A 21,099-nucleotide genomic window follows, 5' to 3' on the forward strand; every position below is an offset into this window, starting at 1 on the left:
TGACCCCAGGATCTCCTATTTTATGGGTAATAACAGCCAATATAGACCCCAGTAGCTTTCTAAAATTTGTCCCAGCGTGCACCACTTTGCACTTAACTAATATGAATAGAATTGTTCTGCCCCAGAATTTTTTTGTGGGTATGGGGGCTCTGGTGAACACATAGAGATTCCATTCAGTAGAGAGGCAGCTCTTGGTATGCAGATGGGCAAATATGCAGAACTGCCTCTTCTGTTGAAGTGAATTCTGTTTGTCTATGAACCCCATGTGGCTTCTAGGTTGACCACAACTTCAGTGAATTTGGCTTGGTGGTTGCACATTTCTTAAACATTATTGTAATTGGATTACACCTCGAGACATATTTTTCTGTTCCAATTTAGATGAAAGTTAAAGGTTTGTTCCTTTAATGTCTCTGCATAATGACAGCAAGGCCAGAGACATCTCTTAACCATGTTTTCAATGAATTGGGTAAAAATAAGTCGAATGTACAAATGGGTGTAATCTAAGTTGTGTTCTGTGTTTTCCTTTTACCCTGGGATTTATCACTTGTCTGTTACAAAGTTGTCTATTCACTCCACCTCATTCTGTATTCTATAAGAATGGTGCTGACCATTCTTTTAATATAACACAATGGCTGTGATGGATGCATAGATTCTCTACTTGTGCTTTTTTCTTCTTGTGGCTGCGTTACAAACAGGAGGTGGATATGCTAAAGAGTACCTGTTGCCATAGTAAGTATCATCCCATACACTGACCTGTCCCTGCTGCTTTCTTGACTTCTCTGTGCTTTGCTTCATTCTCTTGCATCTTTTGTGATGTTTCCTCCTTGTGTTGGTTTGGTCAGTCAGGCATTTACACAGTTTAAAGTATGCATAACTATTTCAGTTGCTTTACCAGGACAAACAGATCAGTTATATTAATGAGTACAAAGCCTGTACTGTAAGTTGAACTTGAGCGTGGCTTCCAGATACATATGAATATTTTGGTAGCTATACATCCCTCCACTTAAGAAGTTCACGTACTGATTTTTACCCAAACTGCTGGTTTCTCCTATAATGAGAGGAGCAGTGTGCTGCGTGTTGCTCCTTACATCAAGTAACACAAATCTTAAATTGTCTTTAATATATTAAAAAGAGGGTGATTCAAATAGACCCATCCCATCGCGCTTGTGTCACCTTTCATGGCTCTCTCTTTTTTCTAAATATTTTTAGTATCCCTACCGGCTCATGGCCTGTTGTCAGAAAGAAAACTTGAGCCCTTCTTCCCCTCCTCGTCACACTGAACAAGTGATCATCTGAAGTGAGGCAGAAGGAAGAGAAGCAGTACATGCTGCAGACTGAGTGGTCTGCATCTCTTGCCTAAGCTGAGGCAAAGCGCCTGCACATTGGTGCTCGGCAAAATATTTGTGGGATGGGAACATTCTGTCTCCTCCCTCTGTTGAACCTGTGTAGTCTCACCAGTTAGTTGTACTATAGACATCTTTGTCTAATGAAAACCATATGTTAAAGGGTAACTTCGTAGTGCCATTTTCATGAGGCTTTTTGTACCCAGAAAAATTGTTTATAGCACTTACAGTGCTGCTTCTCATATAACCACTAAGCTTCAAATTCTCTGTTTTTTTCCATTTTTACCATAAAGTCTTTCTAATTAGTAAAATCTAATTAGAAAGTCCCATTTGAGAGATTTGTGTTAAACTTCTTTTTAAAAATCATTTTGCAGTTTTTAAGATATGCTTATATATGTCAATTGTAGTCCAGGGAAAGGCAGTGCTGTCTTCCTGTGTTAACTACATGGGCAAGCATATAAACATAACTTTCTTCCTAGGATGACTGGGTGTCCACTTTACCGTGTAGTAAAGGCAATCTATATGCCAGTAGCTTTTCATTCACTTCTAAGAGACAAGTTTATTAGTTATTTAGTGAATAAGCAAAATATTCTTCTGTGCACGCTGGCCAAAACGATCAGAAAATAACTTTCTTTTATCTTGAATGGAGGGGAAACGAAAGGACTTACCATTACTTGTAATTTCCTCAAAGGGTACCTGTAAATTATTTTCATCAGAATCAATGACAGTATAGCCGTGTTACACAGCTTGTAAACTACCAAATGGCTTCCCCCCCTTTTTACCCTGCTTTTAAATTATCTTAATCCAGTTTAAAACTTCTAACATTTTGGTTTGCTGATTTTGGAGTGATTGCTGAGCTAACAAACCCAAAATGATTCAGATTCAAAGCTTTATATTAAAATGCACCACCTACAGAGCTGTAAACTACAAATACAAAAGAGAAATGTGAACTTGAGATTGCCTGGATCTTAAAAGAATATATTTCAATTCAATGGTAGTGATAAAACACTGACCTGAAGTCACTGCTCTGAGATAGAAATTTGATCGAAACCTTATTAACATAACCCCACAGTCTCAAAAATAAAGTGCTATACTTTCTGCTGCCATTTTTCTTCTGGTTTGTACATTACTGTACACCATCATGATATTTGTGTGGAGCGAGCAGGTGCTATATAGATTAAAATGCTCAGTAATTAGAGAACGTTTATGTGAGAAACATGAGAACATATCCTGTTTTTCAGAGGAGTCTTGACTCCCTTCTTGATGAGGCCTGAATAGTACTAGAGATAAGGGTAGTTTCCTACTGATTTTTAATATTCCAGTATTGCGTTGTATCATGGAAGGAGGTCTGTGTAACTTGAAAACTTCCTAAAGTGGTCTTTTTTCTAACCGGGTTTTCTGCTCCAATATCCTTCCATCATTTGGGGACTAAAATAGTCTATAGATGTAGGTTAGCCAAATACAATAGCCTTCTACAGTTAGCGAGCAAGGGGGACTGTTAATGTGAATTGCCCAGGGTTCTGTACTATTACTGCAGTGGCTGAAGTGGGAGACTCAGATCTCCCTTGTACTTAGAACTTTGAGCCCCAGGAGCTACTTAGAAGATGGCTTATGAATCTCTTTCAAATTTTAACATTACAATAGAAGTGGAGGAAGCAGAAGCAGGGTTCGTTCATGCCTCTGCTCTCCCTACTTCTGTAACATTTGAATAAGCTCTGAGGAACAGTTCTGTGAGAGTTGGCATCTTAAATTCTGCATTCTTAACAATTGATGGACCATCTGAATAAGTCTCACCTGCTCTGTCTTTAGCTGTTAAATTTGCCCTCTTCCTCCCTTAAGAACTCCTCCTTCAGAAGGCTCTTCAACCCCTTGCAGAACCTTTTGACTGGCACAGTGTTCTTACTGAGTATATTGTGTGAACCAGTCTCTTGGGCACTGAGAGAGGGTCCCCGTTTATGCAGTGTTTCTGAAACTACATCATGTACTCACTTTACCGATACATGAGCTGAGTATTATTGGTGTTGCTGGCACTGGACACAGGGACATGGGGCATCTAGTCCAAATGTTTGGCTGGATGCCCCAAACCTCCAACCTGCCTTCCTGGTGCTCATGTTCTCTAGACTGTGTTTGGCCAAAGCAGGAGGCAGTGAGGAGGAAGTGTGCCTTGGGCTGTAATTTTTTTTTTTTAATCCAACCAGCAGTTGGTCCCTGTCACTACCTCCTCTGTTGCTCCATCCCTCCTTCTCTGGGGGAGGGATGGAGCAGAGTGCCTTCTTCCCATTTCCTTTCCACTCTGTCCCTTCCCTTTCCATTTGTGCACAAGGGGAGAGGAATGTGGTTTCCCTGGGGCTTGGCTCCAATATGTAGGGCCTTTCACCCTGTTGCCCAACAGCAGCCCAGGACAGGAGAAGCAGGTAGGTAACTCTCATAAAAACAAAAACAAAAAACCAACTGTTAATGTCCCTTTAGATGCTCTGTTGAAAAAAACCTGGCATAGTGACAAAGTTGTTGCAAAAGCAAACAAAAGCTTGAGTGGTAAGATAGTAACCCCTCCCCTCAAATTTCACACAGTAGCAAGGTCCCCACTAGAAGTAATTGCGAAGAGAAGGGAAATTGAAAAATAAATCAACTACTGTGGGCCAGAGACCCAGTCCTAATAAGGCCCCAGCAACATGCTAGATCTATAACGAGGATGCACTGGTGATTAATGGCTTTGAAAACTGGAAGACTGTGTTAGATTGCTTTAGAGAGCATGAAAAGGCTTAGTTATCAAAATAGGGAGAAGCTGGCGACCTGAGTCCTGAATCTTTTATGTGCCAATTAACGTGCCTCCTATTTATGAAACTTCATTACACCATCTGTGCTGCTCAGTTTGAGGCTTTGGCAAAATGAAGGGAAACCAGCACAAACCACCTCATTTTCAGTTTGTATATACTAAGCAATCCCGAGTTAGGTTAACTTCAGATTTTAGAACAATTATATTTGATTAATAGAGGTAAAAGTTTGTACATCACCATCAGTATTCTTAGCATAAAATTCATTTAAAAATAAACTTAGGAAAAACCAGTGTAACAGTAAGTACATGGAAAAACAGCCATTTCAGAACTTGCTCTATATAGCAATAGCACTATAGCAATAGCACTTACATTCATATACCGCTCTATAGCTGGAGCTCTCTAAGCGGTTTACAATGATTTAGCATATTGCCCCCAACATTTCTGGGTACTCATTTTACCGACCTCGGAAGGATAGAAGGCTGAGTCAACCTTGAGCCCCTGGTCAGGATTGAACTTGTAACCTTCTGGTTACAGGGCGGCAGTTTTACCACTGCACCACCAGGGGCTCCTTGATGCTATATTGATGCTATATAGACCTGCATGATCAAATTTTGATTGTGAAAAAGACAGAGCTCAGAGGGAGACTTCATGTACTTCTCCCTACCCAAAGGCCAATTACATCAGGACTTAAATGCCTGGCTCTGCATGTAGTTTCTCGCACAGAGCTGATTTCTGTTAAGAGCGCATTTCAACCACTGGCACACACTAACAGACCTTTTCCTGTTGGTTGTTTCATTAGAGAGGCAGCCTAACCAGACTTACAGAGATGACAGTGATGCTGCAACCTTTAAGCAAAGCCTCCCAGACCTCACCCCTGATGAGCCTTCAGAAGCCCTCAGTTTCCCAGCCTTTGGAAAGGAAGATGATGGTAAATGTGACAAAGACCTGACCCCAAGCCAGACTGAGTGCCGTCCTGAAAACCAAGAGCCCCAGCCCCAGCCTCAGCCTGGCGAAGAGGCAATGACTCCACTGGCTGAAGAAGGCACAGCAGCCGATGCAGGCAGTGATGAGTCTCCTGGGAAGTCTCCGTCCAAGAAGAAGAAGAAGTTCCGTACGCCTTCCTTCTTGAAGAAAAACAAAAAGAAGAGTGACTCCTAAAGGCCTCTAAAAATGCTGTCATGTTTTAGAATCCAAGTTTATTAACCACTAGAACGTATCAGTTCGAGTGTTTTTTTGTCTTGTATGTAAAAAGCAGAACAAGCAACGCCCTCGAGTTATAGCTTGATTGCTTAAGATTATAATGGAAAATTAACAAGCAGAAGGTGCTAATCCTGTATGTGCAACAGCAGCTAACCAGGGTTAATCCCTAGTATGTAAACGAAACTCAATGACTTCCATGGAAGACACTGATCCACTGTGTGTAACTTTTAAAGCCTGTTGCTTTATATATGAAGACAAGCATTTTTCACAAGGTCCTGCTTACAGGGTGTTGCTCTCTTCTCACCCTAAACTTTGTTCTTGTCCCAGAGCCTACTGTTGTTGCAAGTGGCTTATTAAGTACTGACCGCTTGGAAATGACTGCATTTATATTTTTGAGAGGTTATATTCTTGAACTGAGCATCTGCTTCTGCACTGTGTAATTAGAAGTAATGTTACACTGAGGCTTTAAAGAGAGCTGTTTTTCTTCCCTCTTATTCTCTATTGTAGCATAGCTGAAATTTAAACCTAATTGTGTCAAAGAATGACAAGATGTGTTTCCTGCTTATCCCCCACCTGTTTTCTAATGGAGTTTACTGTAATCTGTTCCACAAAATAATTCACTCTTTTACTAATTTATTTTCTAGCAGAAGGTTTTAGCCAACCTCCTGTGAATATTTGGAGGATAATTCTGAGCCCTGAGAAAGAAAACTCCCTAGTGGCAATCACAAGCCTACTGCATTTATTGTCACCAAGGCATGTGGCTTCCTCACTTAAACACCATCATATGAATTGCCCTGCTAAATTTGTACAGCAGCTGCTGTTATTACAGTATCGGCAGTCAATAGTTATGGAAGCTGGCCCACTCTTTCCCCAGCAGCTTCAAGGCCACGTAGCTCACTTCTGAGAGCCCCCAGAAGGTTTGTTGTACTCTGGCAGCTATTCGCTTCTACTTCTCTGGATTCATAAGATGATGACGATACAGAGACTACACACTGAGATGTTACTGTTTAAAGAAACAAGTTTTATTCTAATAATTTGGATTCCTGCAAAACGTAAAGTTGGTTTATTTCTGGTTGTAACAAACATGCACACATCACTTGAGGTCAGGAGAGCTAGGATAGTGGGCTTTATGAATTAGAACTTAGAAATGGCTGATGCACCACTTCAGGATGGTGAGTTTTTGTTTTGGGTTTAAAAAAAAATAAAGCTTGGTAAAATTGAACGCCTTACAATTTGTGCTTTAAAAAAGCACAAAGTAGTAGAATGAATTCAGTGACTGGGTGCAGCATCTTTCTAAACCTGGCCACTCTTAGGCTCTAAATAGATGCCTTGGAGCAGTTTAAAATGGTAAATAAACTTTGTCTCTGTAACAAGTGCTGAAGGGTTACAGGGAGATGAGAGTTGATAGCAGTATAGCACCATAACAGGATAATGGACAAGCAGCAAGCACTGCGAGAGAGAGAGAAGCCTGAACAGTGATGTTTTGTATGGACTGCATGGCACTATGGCTTTAAGCTTGTTTCCTAACTTTGTATGTCCTGTGAACACTAAGATGCATACAGTACGTACTTTGTTCAATCGTGTCTCATTACCAGGGTTGAAATTGCATTACAAAAGCCATTGCTTCATGTTTATGTTATAAAATGTAGGGGACTTATCTTTTGACCACATATGCAATGATTTCGAAGTTCTAATTTTGTAGTTCTCAATTCTTTGTATTACAATATGAAATCTAGTTGTGTAAGGTGTGCTAACACACTGCAATGGGCAGGGTAGGGTGGGAAAAACCCTGTATTTTTTTCCTCCTTTTGATGTCTCATTCAGTTCTACTCACAATAAAATTCTTTAAAGGAACCATGTCTTTGTCTGTGTCTATGCTCAGAGAGGAGAGCTGGTCTTGTGGTAGCAAGCATGACTTGCATTTGAATGGGATAGTACATGTGAGCACTGTAAGATATTCCCCCTCAGGGGATGGAGCCGCTCTGGGAAGAGCAGAAGGTTTCAAGTTCCCTCCCTGGCTTCTCCAAGATAGGGCTGAGATTCTTGCCTGCAACGTTGGAGAAGCTGCTGCCAGTCTGTGTAGACAATACTGAGCTAGGTAGACCAATGGTCTGACTTAGTATACGGCAGCTTCCTATGTTCCTAACTGTTGTTGGGTGACATCCAGACTAACATGATAGTGCTATGGGGGAGGGTGATTTTTGCCAATATCCCCTCCCATATTGAGGAACCTCACTGTGCCTCTCAAAAATGTCCCTGAGGGTCACATGATTAAAATTGCCCACCCACCCCCTTTAGTACCAGTGCAACATTAGTCTGGATGGCAGTAGTGATTAACTATTTTAACATTTTGGTACATCTGCAGAATTGTAAACACAGCCAATGCATCCAGTCATCTGTATACAGATAAACACTAGTTGGCAAAGGTAAAAGCAAAGAAATATTCTGGAGAATGTTTATTGCTATGCTGTAAATTTAAACTAATATTTTTTTATGTGTGACTTGTGAATTGTAGGTGAAATTTGCAGAATGGCTCTGTGTAGGCTTGTGGGTCAAGATAAATGATCTAATGGTCTGTGGCCCATCTTGTTTAGGGACTGAGGGTAAAGCTGAGGCTTGACCCCTCAAAGTGTTCAGTCTCAGTTCCTTATTTAAGCCTGTATGAAAGGAGGGAAGTAGTACCTTGATTTCTGCAATGATTTCTGTTTTTGAGAAGCCTAGCCAGCCTGGCCAGAAACAAGTCTTCCTGCCTTTTAAAACATGGAGAGCTGTTCCTGGCCGCGTTGGCTGGAATTTGTTCGCAAACGGGGCACGTGGCCCCCTTTGCGAGCAAAACCATGCCCCCTGCATCTGACATCAGATGCAGGGAGGCGAGGGTGCTGTTGGCAGGCTGAACCAGGGCGGGCATCCCTATGCCACTAGTACAAATAAGTGTGATACTTTCTGCTAAAAGCTATGATCAACTTGTCATGCCAATTTTGTCCATCACGGAAAGTAGTTAATGTGAGATGGCTAGTATGTTCCATCTCTAACTAATACAGGGTCACTTGTACACAAAGCATATAAATCTGAGTTATTTTGCATGTCTTGTCATTGCAAAATGAGTTAAGTGCCTGGTGTGGAAATATTGAAAGAAACTCATTCTCAAACCATGTTTCCCTGATGACTAAAACAAGTCCCTGATCTAAACAAAAGCAACTTTGGCATCCCACTTTTAAACACATCTAGTTAAATACATTCATATGTGTTTATTTAGTTGGATTAACTTCCAATACAGTAGAGATTTTAGACAGTTGGGACAAATTGTCAAGACTTAAAATTTTCAAGATTTAACATGGTAGAACACAGTTTGACTTTACTATTTTAACTATAAAACTTTCCTTGTATAGTTCACTAATTTGATTGTAAGATAAACACTGAGCAGCACAAACAGTCTTTTCTCGTCCCTGCTAATGTTTTCTGGTGCATTATACTTTTAAGCTTATAGGTGTAGGTGAATCAGTAATTAATTTGGGATCCCTTTATATATTTGGTAACCACCTTTATGCAAATACCATTTACAAGAAAATGTAATTAAATATTTACAAGGAGGTAGTATTTATAATAAATGAAGAATTTTATTTTATTTCACATTGATTCTACAGATTCCATTAATCCAGCCATACAGTTTTCAGATTCTACCCAAAACACACAAACCCGTAAGCTGCCATAACGCTTGGTTTTAACCAACTGATGCCTTAGCACTTTGAAGCAAGAGGCACAGTATTAAGCCACCTTAAATCCTAATTTTACTTCTACCCCTCAAGTCATAACTGTAGGCCAGAAATTGGATGACATTCTGCTCTAGTTTTAACTTACTTTTTTTTTTTAGTAAACAGAATCAAATCTAGGCCAGCATTTAGAAATGGTATTAGCCTAAGTAATATGTTATGTGCAGGAATTTCCACCATCATTATATTTTCCCGGCCGTTCGGATCTCTTTTATGTAAGTCAGTCTTTTTCTATCGGAGCAGAAAGATGAGATGTCCCTATACATTGTACATTGCCAAGTTTTGCTTGACTGCTAGTAAAAATCTGGCAACAGACATTAGCTCCTGCATAGTGAAAGCGGCTCAGACTTGCTCTGTATAGGTGGATATCAGATACAGTATTAACTATGTTACTGTATTGTTTTTCCCCCCTTTCCAACCTCAGTTGAGTTATTTGTTGGTCTGTAACAAAGACTGATTGATTATAATGTGCTTAATCAAAAATGATAAGAATGTGAAACTAGTAGATAGAATCATAATTTAAATGTCAGAAATGATCTTGGAGATCTTCTAGTCCAATCCCTGCTCAGTGTAAGAATCTGCTATGGCATCTGACAGCCATCCAGTACATAAGAACAGCCCTGCTGGATCAGGCCCAAGGCCCATCTAGTCCAGCATCCTGTTTCGCACAGTGGCCCACCAGATGCCGCTGGAAGCCACAGACAGGAGTTGAGGGTGTGCCCTCTCTCCTGCCATTACTCCCCTGCAACTCGTACTCAGAGGCACCCTGCCCTTGAGGCTGGAGGTGGCCCACAGCCCTCTGATTAGTTTTAAGTAACAGTAAGGCAAACTGTTCCACTAATGAACAGCTCTTAAAATCAGGAGACTTCTAAGGTCTAGGCTGAATTGACTTCCTTGTCATTTTAACCCATTAGTTCTGGTTCTGCCCTCAAGAGCAACAGAAAACTAGTCTGCTGTCAGAGGAGTGAAATAAATTGTAGAGTCAATAGATTTCAAGTTTTCTCTCTTGACGATAATGAATACAGCAAGCAGGCCAATAGATTGCAGTATTTCTCCATGTAAACCGCTTTGGGAACTTTTGTTGAAAAGTAGTATATAAATATTTGTTGTAGTAGTTCTTTGCTTTCCATAGCTAAATGTGGGACACGCCTATGCCCTGTCTTCTGATTTGCAACCTAAGTGTTTGGTTTAAGGCAATAGCAGTGCTCTTTTCCAGCCTGTTAAAGTTGAACATGAAGCACAATCCTGTGCACTTAGAAATCAAGTCCCATCATGTTCAGTAGGCCTTACTCCTTGGAAAGTGTGTACAAGATTGCAGCCTGAGACAAGTTTTATGTTCAAAATATACATCAGATACAGCTGGACTCCGTAGAAAAAAATAGAACACTGTATTTCATATTTGGCAAACTTAGAGTCTTTAGAAAACATAATACATTTTTTAACATACATATCAGGCCCCTTAAAATGGTTTCCTGGCCAGCCACTTCTGCATTGCCTCTGGAGTCTGGGGGAAATTGTAACCAGAGTTGTCTATTCTTCTTTTGTTTGCTCTTGAATGCATCCAAGCAGAATGAGAGGGAGCAGAAACAAAGAAGCACAGAGAGTGAAACAAACTTCAGCTCCTGCTAGCCAGTATACTGGAAAGGAAATACAGCATTTAAGAACATTGTTAACCATTACACAAAGTGGAAATTCTCCTAAATTGATTTCCATGAACTACACAGCTTGTACCAGAGTAAGAAAGAGCTCCATTATGCCCAAAAGATTCAGTTTTTCTTCATCTAGCAAAGGCAACATTTAGTTCTCAACCTTCTAGATGACAGGAGAAACTCTGCTCCTAGTCCAGCAATATTAATAGTGCTCCTCATTCACGGCTCAGAGTCCTGGAATCCCAGGACTCATTCAAGAAGCACATGCAGGGTTAGGTCTCCTACATGCCCCTAAGAGCAGCACAGAGCTAGGGAGAGTGGCTAGAGCATGATTTGGCCCTGCAGAAGGAGCCTCGCCGTTTTTTGAAGTTTTTACCCATATCTAGCACAAGTTGTTTGAGAAGGCTCCACTGAGCTAACGGGTTCAAAGATTCGCAGCTCTCCTGTCAGCAATAGAAACAAGTGCTACAGTCGTTTCAAGTTCAACACTTTTCAATAGAGACAATTCCCAGTCAGCTGAGCATCCGAGTGATACGCATACATGTGTAAATTACCCACAAGGAATCAAATGTGCATTGCCCAAATGTGTTCCCAATTTTTTCCTTTCAAAAGGGATCCCTCTAGAACCTCCAAACTGTACTTTAAGTGACCGAGGGTGGTTGTTTTTTTTAACCAAACTGAAGATTGGATTGAAAGTGGAAACTGAGGAAAGACTGGAGACTCATACCACTGGCATTGGCCTTTAGGGAGTTCTTTCACCAAATTGTCAAGCTGCTTTTTAACCTTGGGGAGTTCAAAGATCAGTTGAGGAAGGGTTCCAGGGAAGGCACTGAAGGGCTTTCCCCACCTCCCTGAAACGGCAGCAGCCAGTGAAGTGGAGTGTTGGCAGGAGAACTGTGAGCACAATGACGGCATGTATTGCAGACTGTGTTTCATTTCTAGGCATTATGGGGGAAGAGGAGGAGACAGGTCTGCTGTTCTGGGGGGCAAACCGCAAAACTTGGGTGTGCAAGCAGGTGGTGTATGAGGGCACTCCCTGTATCACAGCCACTCTCCAGAATATAGCAAAGCCCACTATGTTGCTGACATCCTTTTTCTGAAGTAGTATTTAAAATGGCAGATTCCATCATGACAGGAACATTTCCATGGTAAGTCAGTGGCCCTGATCAGGTGTTACAGGAAATCAGGATGCTATAAAAGAACGTTGCCAAGAGCATATTTGGAAACACTGCCCCTGTGATGACAGTTAGAAACTCTCACTCACTCTTCACGCCTGCGTCATCTGAAGAGGCAAAGGCTGCACTTGTGGAGAGCTCCTCCGCATGAGACAACCTGATGAAGAGCCCAGCCTTCTACTCACAGGGGGCAATCTCGGCATGAGCACCGCACGTGCCTTTTCAGACACTGCAAGGGTGGATGGGGTGGGAAGACTTCCAAGTGCATGCTCAGGGATTCTGCACACAGAGTTCCCTCTTGCTGTAACACCTGAACCAGGCTAGTATATTTCATATTAAACAGACTTCACCAGGGTGAAGAAGGGACAAAACAAAATCTGTTCAGAACAACATAGGGCAACAACCAGACTAGTCTGTCAAGACTAAGCACCATTAATTTCAATGGGACTAACTTAATCTGAGTATTGCCCAGTAAATGTAGGCGTGCGCACACACCCCCCTCATGCAATAGCCTCATTTACCTGTTGCTGACATTATTGGTCCAAATGCTCTTGCAAGGGCCCCCAGACTCCTTAAGATGCCCATTACGGTTCCTTTTTGGCTTACTGACCCTGTGAAAAGAATAGATGGATGCCATTCTCTTCTTGCCAAATGTTTTTTTGCATTCTACTTTGAACCAAAGCAATTGTGCATGCTTAAATCACCTCCAACTTTATTTTTCTTTTTGACTAAGGCGGAGGAAGTGATGCCTGAGCAGGACCAGGAGTGAAAGCAATCATTTACTGCTTCTCACTTTGTTCCTTAGCTTTTCCCAGCAAGACAAAACACTTGCAGAAAGGAAGTCTCATTTTAATTAAAGAAATTCAAAATACTTCTAATTAAAGGCATGTATAAACAATCTGAATGTTGAAGTCATAAAGCAGAAGGGTTTCAATAAGAAAAATCAACAAGCGGGCTAAGGCCACCTTCTCCCTTTCTACCTCAGGCTGATGTTCACCAGCAAACACATATCTGGAAATCCAGGTGTGGTGCCAAACAGATGGGGTGAGGAGATGATCTGCAGTGGAGAAGCAGCAAGGTCTATATGCTTACCCCTTTTCCCAGTTTGCTAGGTCATGGCAAAAAGCTGCTCATGGGATAAGTGGATGAGGTAAGAAGGGTTAAGCAACCCACTCCAGCCCACCTGTCAGATGCAAACGAACCCCTCACCCTATCACTCTGACTCTGTGGCTGTTCAGCAGCAATTTGGGCTCCCATGCCCAGATCTGCTTCAGAACATGTAGTACAAGCCTCAGGAAAATCAAGGGTTAGTCAGCAACATACCCAGAATAACTCAAAATGAGATCAAGTCCGGGCCATTAAAACCACAAAACCCCAAGCTATTTCCATTTCATTCCTTCCACCTGGGCTTTTGGGATGCAAGTGCACTAATCATATTAGATGGTTTTTAAAGCCATGGCTTTATGATAAATACAAATATGACCAAAAAAAAGACCTCTCTCCAGTCTTGTTTCCAGCATGTCTCTTTCTAGCCAGCCCAAGTTTGCTTTTATTTTTGTACTAGGACTCAGAGTCAAGTCTTCAGGCCAAAGTCAGGCTTTCCTAGGTGAGAATGGCCTCATACCCTGCTTGCTTGCTTGCTTGCTTATTTATTTATTTATTATTAAAAGGCTCAGGGCGGTTTACATTAAAACACCATTAAAATCAGTTAATAATTAAAACAAAAGTTATAAAGCATAAAACAATGGTTAACAATTAAAAACATCACAAAACAACAATTAAATAATCAGAACAATTTAAAAACAAATTTTAAAAAGCTGAGAAAGCCTGGTTGAAGATATGTGTTTTCAGGTGTTTTCTGAAAATTGCCAGAGATGGGGAGGATCGTATCTCAGCAGGGAGCGCATTCCACAATCTCGGGGCAGCAGCCGAGAAGGCCCGTCTCTGTGTAGCCACCAAACGAGTTGGCAGTAACTGGAGACGGACCTCCTCAAGTGACCTCAACGGGCAGTGGGGCTCATAGCGAAGAAGACGCTCTCTTAAATACCCAGGGCATAAGCCGTTTAGGGCTTTATAAGTTATAACTAGCACTTTGTATTTTTGCCCGGAAACCTATTGGCAGCCAGTGTAACTCCATCAACAAAGGAGTAATGTGGTCTCTCCGAGATGACCCAGAGACCAACCTGGCTGCCGCATTCTGAACCAACTGAAGTTTCCGGACTACGTACAAAGGCAGCCCCACGTAGAGTGCATTACAGAAGTCAAGTCTGGAGGTTACCAACAAATGTACCACTGTTTTGAGGTCATTGATCTCGAGAAATGGGCGCAGCTGGCGTATCAGCCGGAGCTGATAGAAAGCACCCCTGGCCACCGCCTCAACCTGAGAAACCAGAGAGAGGCATTGATCCAGAAGTGCTCCCAGACTGCGAACCTGTTCCTTTTGGGGAAGTGTGACCCTGTCTAGAACAGGCAGATCAAAATAGTCTCTAGAGTTCCGACCCCGCACTATAAGTACGTCCGTCTTATCTGGATTCAGCTTCAGTTTATTCTCCCTCATCCAGCCCATTACTGCTTCCAGGCAGGCATTTAGGGAGGATATGCGAACTCCTGAAGAGGTTGACATGGAGAAGTAGATCTTGGTGTCATCAGCATACTGGTAACACCCAGCTCCAAATCCCCTGATGATCTCTCCCAGTGGTTTCATGTAGATGTTAAAAAGCATTGGAGAGAGTATGGAGCCTTGAGGAACACCATACTTAAGCTCAGATTTTGAAGAGCAACAATCTCCAATCGACACCATCTGGAATCTGTCTGAGAGGTAGGAGCAGAACCACTGTAAAACAGTGCCTCCCACCCCCAACACCCTCAGACGTTCCAGAAGGATACTATGGCCGATAGTATCGAAAGCCGCCGAGAGATCCAAGAGGACAAACAGAGTCACACTTCCTCTGTCAATTGCCAATTGGAGATCATCCATCAGGCCAACCAAGGCAGTCTCCACCCCATAGCCTGCCCGAAAACCAGTTTGATATGGTTTAGATCAGGGATTCTCAACCTTGGGTCCCCAGATGTTACTGGACTTCAACTCCCATAATCCCCAGCCCCAATGGCCTTTGATTGAGGATTATGGGAGTTGAAGTCCATCAACATCTGGGGACCCAAGGTTGAGAACCCCTGGTCTAGATAATCAGTTTCCTCCAAGACCGCCAGGAGCTGAGAGGCCACCACCCTCTCAATTACCTTGCCCAGCCATGGGAGATTGGAAACTGGCCTATAATTGCTCAACTCTGAGGTATCTAATGCAGGCTTCTTTAGAAGAGGTCTAATAATTGCCTCCTTAAGACAAGGAGGCATCTTGCCCTCCCTCAGAGAAACATTTATTATTTCTACCAGGCTGCCAACAACAGCCTCCCTGCTAGATTGAACAAGCCATGTTGGACAAGGATCAAGAGGACAAGTGGTAGGCCTCACTGCTCCAAGCAGCTTGTCCACATCATCAGGAGTCACAAACTGAAATTGATCCAGTCGAATCGCATAAGAGGAGTTGTCGGACACCTCCAGTTCAGACATCAAATTAATTGTGGAGTCTCCATCTTGGTCGGCCCGAATCTGAGAGATTTTGTCTGCGAAAAATTCATTAAACACACCACAGCGGGTAACTGATGCTTCCAAATTCTGGTTCAAGGGAGAGGGAGCAGATACTAGTCCCCTTACAACCCTGAACAACTCGGTTGGACGTGAACTCGCAGAGGCAATACGGGCAGAAAAGAACCGCTTCTTTGCCATACCTATCGTCTGAGCATAGATCTTTAAATGTGCTCCATGTCGTAATCTGTTGGATTCAAGTCGGGTTTTTCTCCACTTGCGCTCCAGTCGCCTACCTTGCTGCTTCAGCCCCCGTAGATCTTCCATATACCAAGGGGCCAATTTTGAAGCAGGTTGGAGGGGACGCTTAGGAGCAATCGTGTCTACTGCCCTGGTGAGCAAGTTGTTCTAGTTCTCAACCAGGGCATCAACAGGATCACCAGCAGAGCCAACATTAAATCCCTCCAAGGCTTCTTGGAATCCTACCAGATCCAGTAACCTCTTTGGGCAGACCATTCTAATAGGCCCCTCGCCCCTGCGAAAGTGGAAAGCGGTTGTAAGTCCAACCTTAACCAGATGGTTTTCCGTCCATGACAACGGGGAGATTGTAGGAGTCCCCACCCACGGAACACCACCCTGATCAGAATAAAAGACCAAATCAAGCGTGTGACCTGCAATATGCGTCGATCCAGAGACCGTTTGGGATAGGCCCATAGTCATCATGGCCGCTATGAAATCCTGAACTGCCCCGGACAAATTGGTCCCAAAATGAACATTGAAGTCCCCCAGCACCAAAAGTTTGGGAGGCTCCAATATATACAGTAACTCAACAGAATACTACAGAGGATGTCTGTGGGTTACAGAGCAAGGGCCTATCTCAGTTTCTACTTGAGCCATTGTTGGATTACTTATATCATGAGTTTGAACTGAGCTCATGATCTCCTTTCATCTTCTCTTGTGTATCTCTCTCTTTCTGAAAACGAAACAATAGTTTTCACCCACAAATATCTGCAATTTTATTTAGAGATAATTTCTTGGACCCAAGCCCTCAATGTTTGCAGGTGACAGCAATGCCCACGAATAATTGGTCTATATATACAGGGCACGATCTAGCCACCGTTAAGCAATTTGAAGCCCCATTTATCTAAAATGGGAGAGCTGAGCACATCCCAAACCTCCCACTCAAACTAGGAGTACGTAAAAGGCTAACATTTTGGCTGGACAATACCCTGCCTCTTTATTGTCTATTGTTTGGTACATAAGTGGAGTAGGGAACACCTACTAGAAAACCTAACAAAGGGAGAACTTAAGGCAGTAGATGGAATGAGCTGCTTCTGGCTGGCTGCCAACACCACCCTGAGGGTACATGCCAGTCCTCAAAGCAGGCTGGCCCACAAATGCTTACCTCCAGGTCCCCTTAAGACCTGACCCCTCCCCCACCCCACCCCTTGACTATGGTCCCTGTTCTCTACCCAAGCACAACTGGGAGAAGGCAACAAGCCCAGTTTGAATATTGCTCAACCAAATGTCATTGCCTTTGTCTGACAGGTGCATGCTTTCTGTAATGTAGAGGACCAGGAACTTCTAAGTGCAAAATCATAATAACGACAGGAGGTTTCAACAGAGCTCAATGTGTTCCACCCTCTTCTATGTGCCACTGACCTTAGAGTCAACCTCATCATCATCATTCTCACTTTTCCAATAGTTCCAAGCAGACTATACAGATTCATCCTGGGCCTGAAAATGTTCCTCCACTCCAGGAGGGCAGGAACTTGGCTTCAGATTTTGTTTTAGTGCTCCTTAATTGTGTGGACTTACAGCACTCCAGATCTAAGGGCTCAAGATGCAGTACTAGAACTCTTCAGCTGAAAAGAAAGGAGTTGTTTTGGAGATACGCTCTCTGCCTCTCTTAAATAGCCACTTACCATAGCCTGATACCACTGTAGACATGCAAGGAACAACAACGGCAGCAGCTGAAAGCAGGTTAATAGAGATTAGAATATCATAAGCATAGTGATAATGCAAATGAATTATGAGGGCATCACCTTAAGAATTTTCAAGCATTGCAGAAAACACACCAAACAGCAATGTACTACACTGCATCATAATATTTAATGATATCATTTCTGCAAAGCCAAACTGCACAAACAACAGACAGAACTGTGTGCACATCTGGCAGCTCTTTTGCATAAAACTGTTCTCTCTTGCAAACTCTGGGACAAGGGGATACACTGTTCAGTTCTGACTGGTAATGTTCCAGTTCCATGCCAGCTGTGCTAAGACAGACAGACAGTAAAAGTTGTTCAATTAATATAGAAACCAGACATAATGGAAGAGAGAGTAGTACAGGGCAGAAAAAGTAAATAAAATGACAGTTTCCTAGTGTCAAAAACCCAGCCAAGATCTGTAACGTAGATCTGCCTTCCTGTTGAAACATGTCTCTAGGAGAACTGTAGCAGATATAAGGCTTTCCCATTTAGCAAGGAAAGGGCAGTCAGGTGGTCTGAGGCTTGAGATGGTACATATGCATGATAGAAATACAAACATTACTACTAATCCAGGTGGGGCCAGAGGACAAGGAACCATGAGTGCAAACAGTTGTTGCACATGTGGTTCCTGTTGAGGGGTATGAGGAGAAACATTAAAATCCTCACACAGCAGAGTATGCTCTGGTGGTATAGAAGTTTAGCTCAAGAGATTATATGAAGACAGTAGGTGGAGTTCAAAGAAACAAAGATGTATTAAACTAAAACATCACACACTGAGAGAGACATAGAACAACATACCCAAACAGGCAGTAGCCTTCAACAACAACTGAACAGCTCTAACTGACCAAGAGAGATATTGACATCTCATCATGCCTCTAGTGGCCAGAGGAGGTTACTGCAATGCTACAAGCAATGCTTTGAATTCTCATTTCTAATAGTTCCTTCCCGACTTCAGTCAGAAAAACAGCAACTGTGCAAACCAGCTTTTCAGCATGCGAGTGGGGATTGAATTTGGTTTCTTCCTCCTCCTGCTGTCTGGCATGACAGGACCACATGTGCTCAGTACCAACTGCTACACATATCTGGTTGGATTGGGGCCCTTTGTTGCAACTACGAGCTAGTTTAGACATTACATTTGTCACGAGGATGCTGATCCCTATAGTGAAGTTGTACCCACCCCCAGTAGCTCACTGTGAGAGAGTCACTGTGAATTTCTGTGTACCTGATAGATCAATGGAGGTAGAAAATTCACCATGAAAATGCTGATGCCTATGAATGTAGTGTCTAGACATCTGTAACCATAATATAATCATAAGATACAGAACTTGCTAGTCTTCTCAGCAAATGACTTACAAAAAAATCTGCATTTCCTTCAAGATTTTATTAAGAAAGAAAGGCAGCTTTGAAGCCTAAATTCCTCTGCATCAATGAACTCAAGAAAATCAATGGAGCAGATTTAACATATTAAGCTTAGTTGTAGCGCCTGAAAAGATTTGCTTGATGAACTCACCAAAAGAGTAAAACAACAGTCCTGCACTCAGGATGATCAAATTAGTACTCCAGCCAATTAAAAGGAAAGCAGGAACAGAGAGCATTATTGCCTGCAATAAAGAGTGAGAAGTTTCCAGTGTTGGAGTACACAAGTCCTATCAGATCATGAAAACTTAAAGCCTGACGCTTTCCTGCTCTGTGAGCAACTGGACAAATGTTAAGGAGGTGGATCTTGCACAGCTGAATCCTCGCTCCCACTCTGTGCTCTGTTTCAGTTGCTGAACTGTAGTTCAACTGATGCACAGATGAAGAGATGGTGATGAAAGGTGCCCCTATCCCTCCCCCTCCCCCCTCCTTGCCCCCCTCCAAGCCCCTTGCACTGAATAGTGCAGGGGCTTTCCTACCCTAAGGGGAAAGGAACAAAACAGCTTTGTAGGGAGGGACTGTATCTTTTATTCCTGGTGCATTTTGAATTTAACTCTTTTACCAAGGACAAGTGTATTATCACGGTGTAAGTGTGCTGCAGCTCGCTTCATAGTGTTCCGACAGAAAGATTTCATAGATACAGATTAAACTGATCTTTAAAATTTGCATTCCAGATCTTCATCTTCACTGAATTGCTAATGTAAACAAGGTTGGATACCTCCCTCACCAAATACATATCCAAGACATCTTCAAATTCAGTAATTTGAAATAAGAATACGAAGAGTGTGTGTCAAGGACTACAGCCTTTAAAAGAAACCCACTCTTTTTACAGTCTTGACTTCATTTCCTGGCTTGATCTGGCGAGTGTAACCTCCTTGGATCACAGCCATTGTAATTCCAATGAAGAAAAACATCTTCCCTTGCTCCATACTAAGAGAAAACAGAGAGATAAAAACCAAACAAACCAAATCAGAAGAAATACTTAATTCCATGTAAACTACTGATGGAGACAGGCAATGGCTTTTAAAAAGAGAGAGAGAGTGTGTGTGCAGAAAATCATTTAAGATTGTTTTCTTCCTGTGGTGTACGCATACTCTTTTTTTGTCTCACTGCTTCCTCTGGTCAAATGGAGTTTGCAAGTTTTTGTTTTTTAAACTATAGTGTGATAAGCATATCCACCATAAGCAGCCTTTCAACTGCCTTTAATTATCTGGAGAAAGAAAAGGGGGAAAAACAAGCAGGAACCTGAATTAAAGAATAGATGATCAAATACTTTTAGGTACTCCAATATTCTTCCCTAGTGGAATTTAGTAAGAAGTAGCACTTAGTCATGAAAAGTAACAGCTATATGGATTGCTTTTATGCCTAGTACATTTCTCAAATTTAGCATGGCACAAATACAAGGTAGCTTGAACTGTCATTGTTCATACCACACTGCTGCTATGGAAGATCTCGAGCCTTTACTCCACTTAAACTTGTATATGCAAGAATTGTGCTTAGGCAACTGTTGATCACCACAGTTAAACTGCCGTTCAAAAATTACTTTAAGCCACCCAGATATCTCCATGATCAAAATTAGAAGCTGGTCTGCAAGTAGTTTCTTCTGCTCCCTCTAACAGTGGTGCAAAGGAAAGCTTTATGGCAATGCAATCCGAATGTGGGCAGTTATGTCTCAAATGAACTCAGCAAGTCAATTACCTAAACACTGGGAAGCAAATTTAAACAGTGGGAAACAAATTCAAATCCCTGCTCAACCATAAAGGAGAAGAGAGCTGGTCTTGTGGTAGCAAGCATGACTTGTCCCCTTAGCTAAGCAGGGTCCATCCTGGTTGCATATGAATGGGAGACTAGAAGTGTGAGCACTGTAAGATATTCCCCTTAGGGGATGGAGCTGCTCTGGGAAGAGCAGAAGGTACCAAGTTCCCTCCCTGGCTTCTCCAAGATAGGGCTGAGAGAGATTCCTGCCTACAACCTTGGAGAAGCCGCTGCCAGTCTGTGAAGACAATACTGAGCTAGATAGACCAATGGTCGGACTCAGTATATGGTAGCTTCCTGTGTTCCTCTCTGGGTGGCCTTGGGAAATTGTCTCACTTAGTTTCCGCACCCACTCCCCCAACCTCTCTCTCTCTCACACACACACTCTTATTTGCTGGAAGCTAAAAAGTCAAATTGAGCTTAATAATAATAATAATAATA

General features: G+C 42.3%; 2 protein-coding genes across 23 annotated transcripts in view; one reads left to right on the forward strand and one right to left on the reverse strand.

Annotated features, from left to right (window-relative positions):
• ADD1 (adducin 1) overlaps positions 1–7,170 on the forward strand; it is an 88,355-nt gene extending 81,185 nt beyond the window's left edge. For 11 of the 17 annotated variants that reach the window (XM_053251888.1, XM_053251885.1, XM_053251890.1 and 8 more), the window contains one exon: positions 4,920–7,170. In XM_053251888.1, the coding sequence (XP_053107863.1) occupies positions 4,920–5,278 (359 nt within the window). In that variant the 3' untranslated portion in view covers positions 5,279–7,170. Of the gene's footprint in view, positions 1–695; positions 731–4,919 lie in introns of those variants that run through there. The other 6 variants (XM_053251899.1, XM_053251901.1, XM_053251900.1 and 3 more) reach the window with 2 other exon arrangements.
• Positions 7,171–8,553: 1,383 nt separating this feature from the next.
• The window catches only part of MFSD10 (major facilitator superfamily domain containing 10), a 44,789-nt gene continuing 32,243 nt past the window's right edge, over positions 8,554–21,099 (reverse strand). For 5 of the 6 annotated variants that reach the window (XM_053251907.1, XM_053251906.1, XM_053251904.1 and 2 more), the window contains 5 exons: positions 19,725–19,833; positions 18,998–19,088; positions 17,425–17,472; positions 12,436–12,525; positions 8,554–10,727 (listed from right to left, as the gene is read on the reverse strand). In XM_053251907.1, coding sequence (XP_053107882.1) covers positions 10,621–10,727; positions 12,436–12,525; positions 17,425–17,472; positions 18,998–19,088; positions 19,725–19,833 — 445 coding nt within the window. In that variant the 3' untranslated portion in view covers positions 8,554–10,620. Of the gene's footprint in view, positions 10,728–12,435; positions 12,526–17,161; positions 17,365–17,424; positions 17,473–18,997; positions 19,089–19,724; positions 19,834–21,099 lie in introns of all 6 variants that reach the window. The other variant, XR_008307758.1, reaches the window with a different exon arrangement.

Source organism: Hemicordylus capensis, chromosome 5, assembly GCF_027244095.1.
Source record: "Hemicordylus capensis ecotype Gifberg chromosome 5, rHemCap1.1.pri, whole genome shotgun sequence".
Classification (NCBI taxonomy): domain Eukaryota; kingdom Metazoa; phylum Chordata; class Lepidosauria; order Squamata; family Cordylidae; genus Hemicordylus; species Hemicordylus capensis.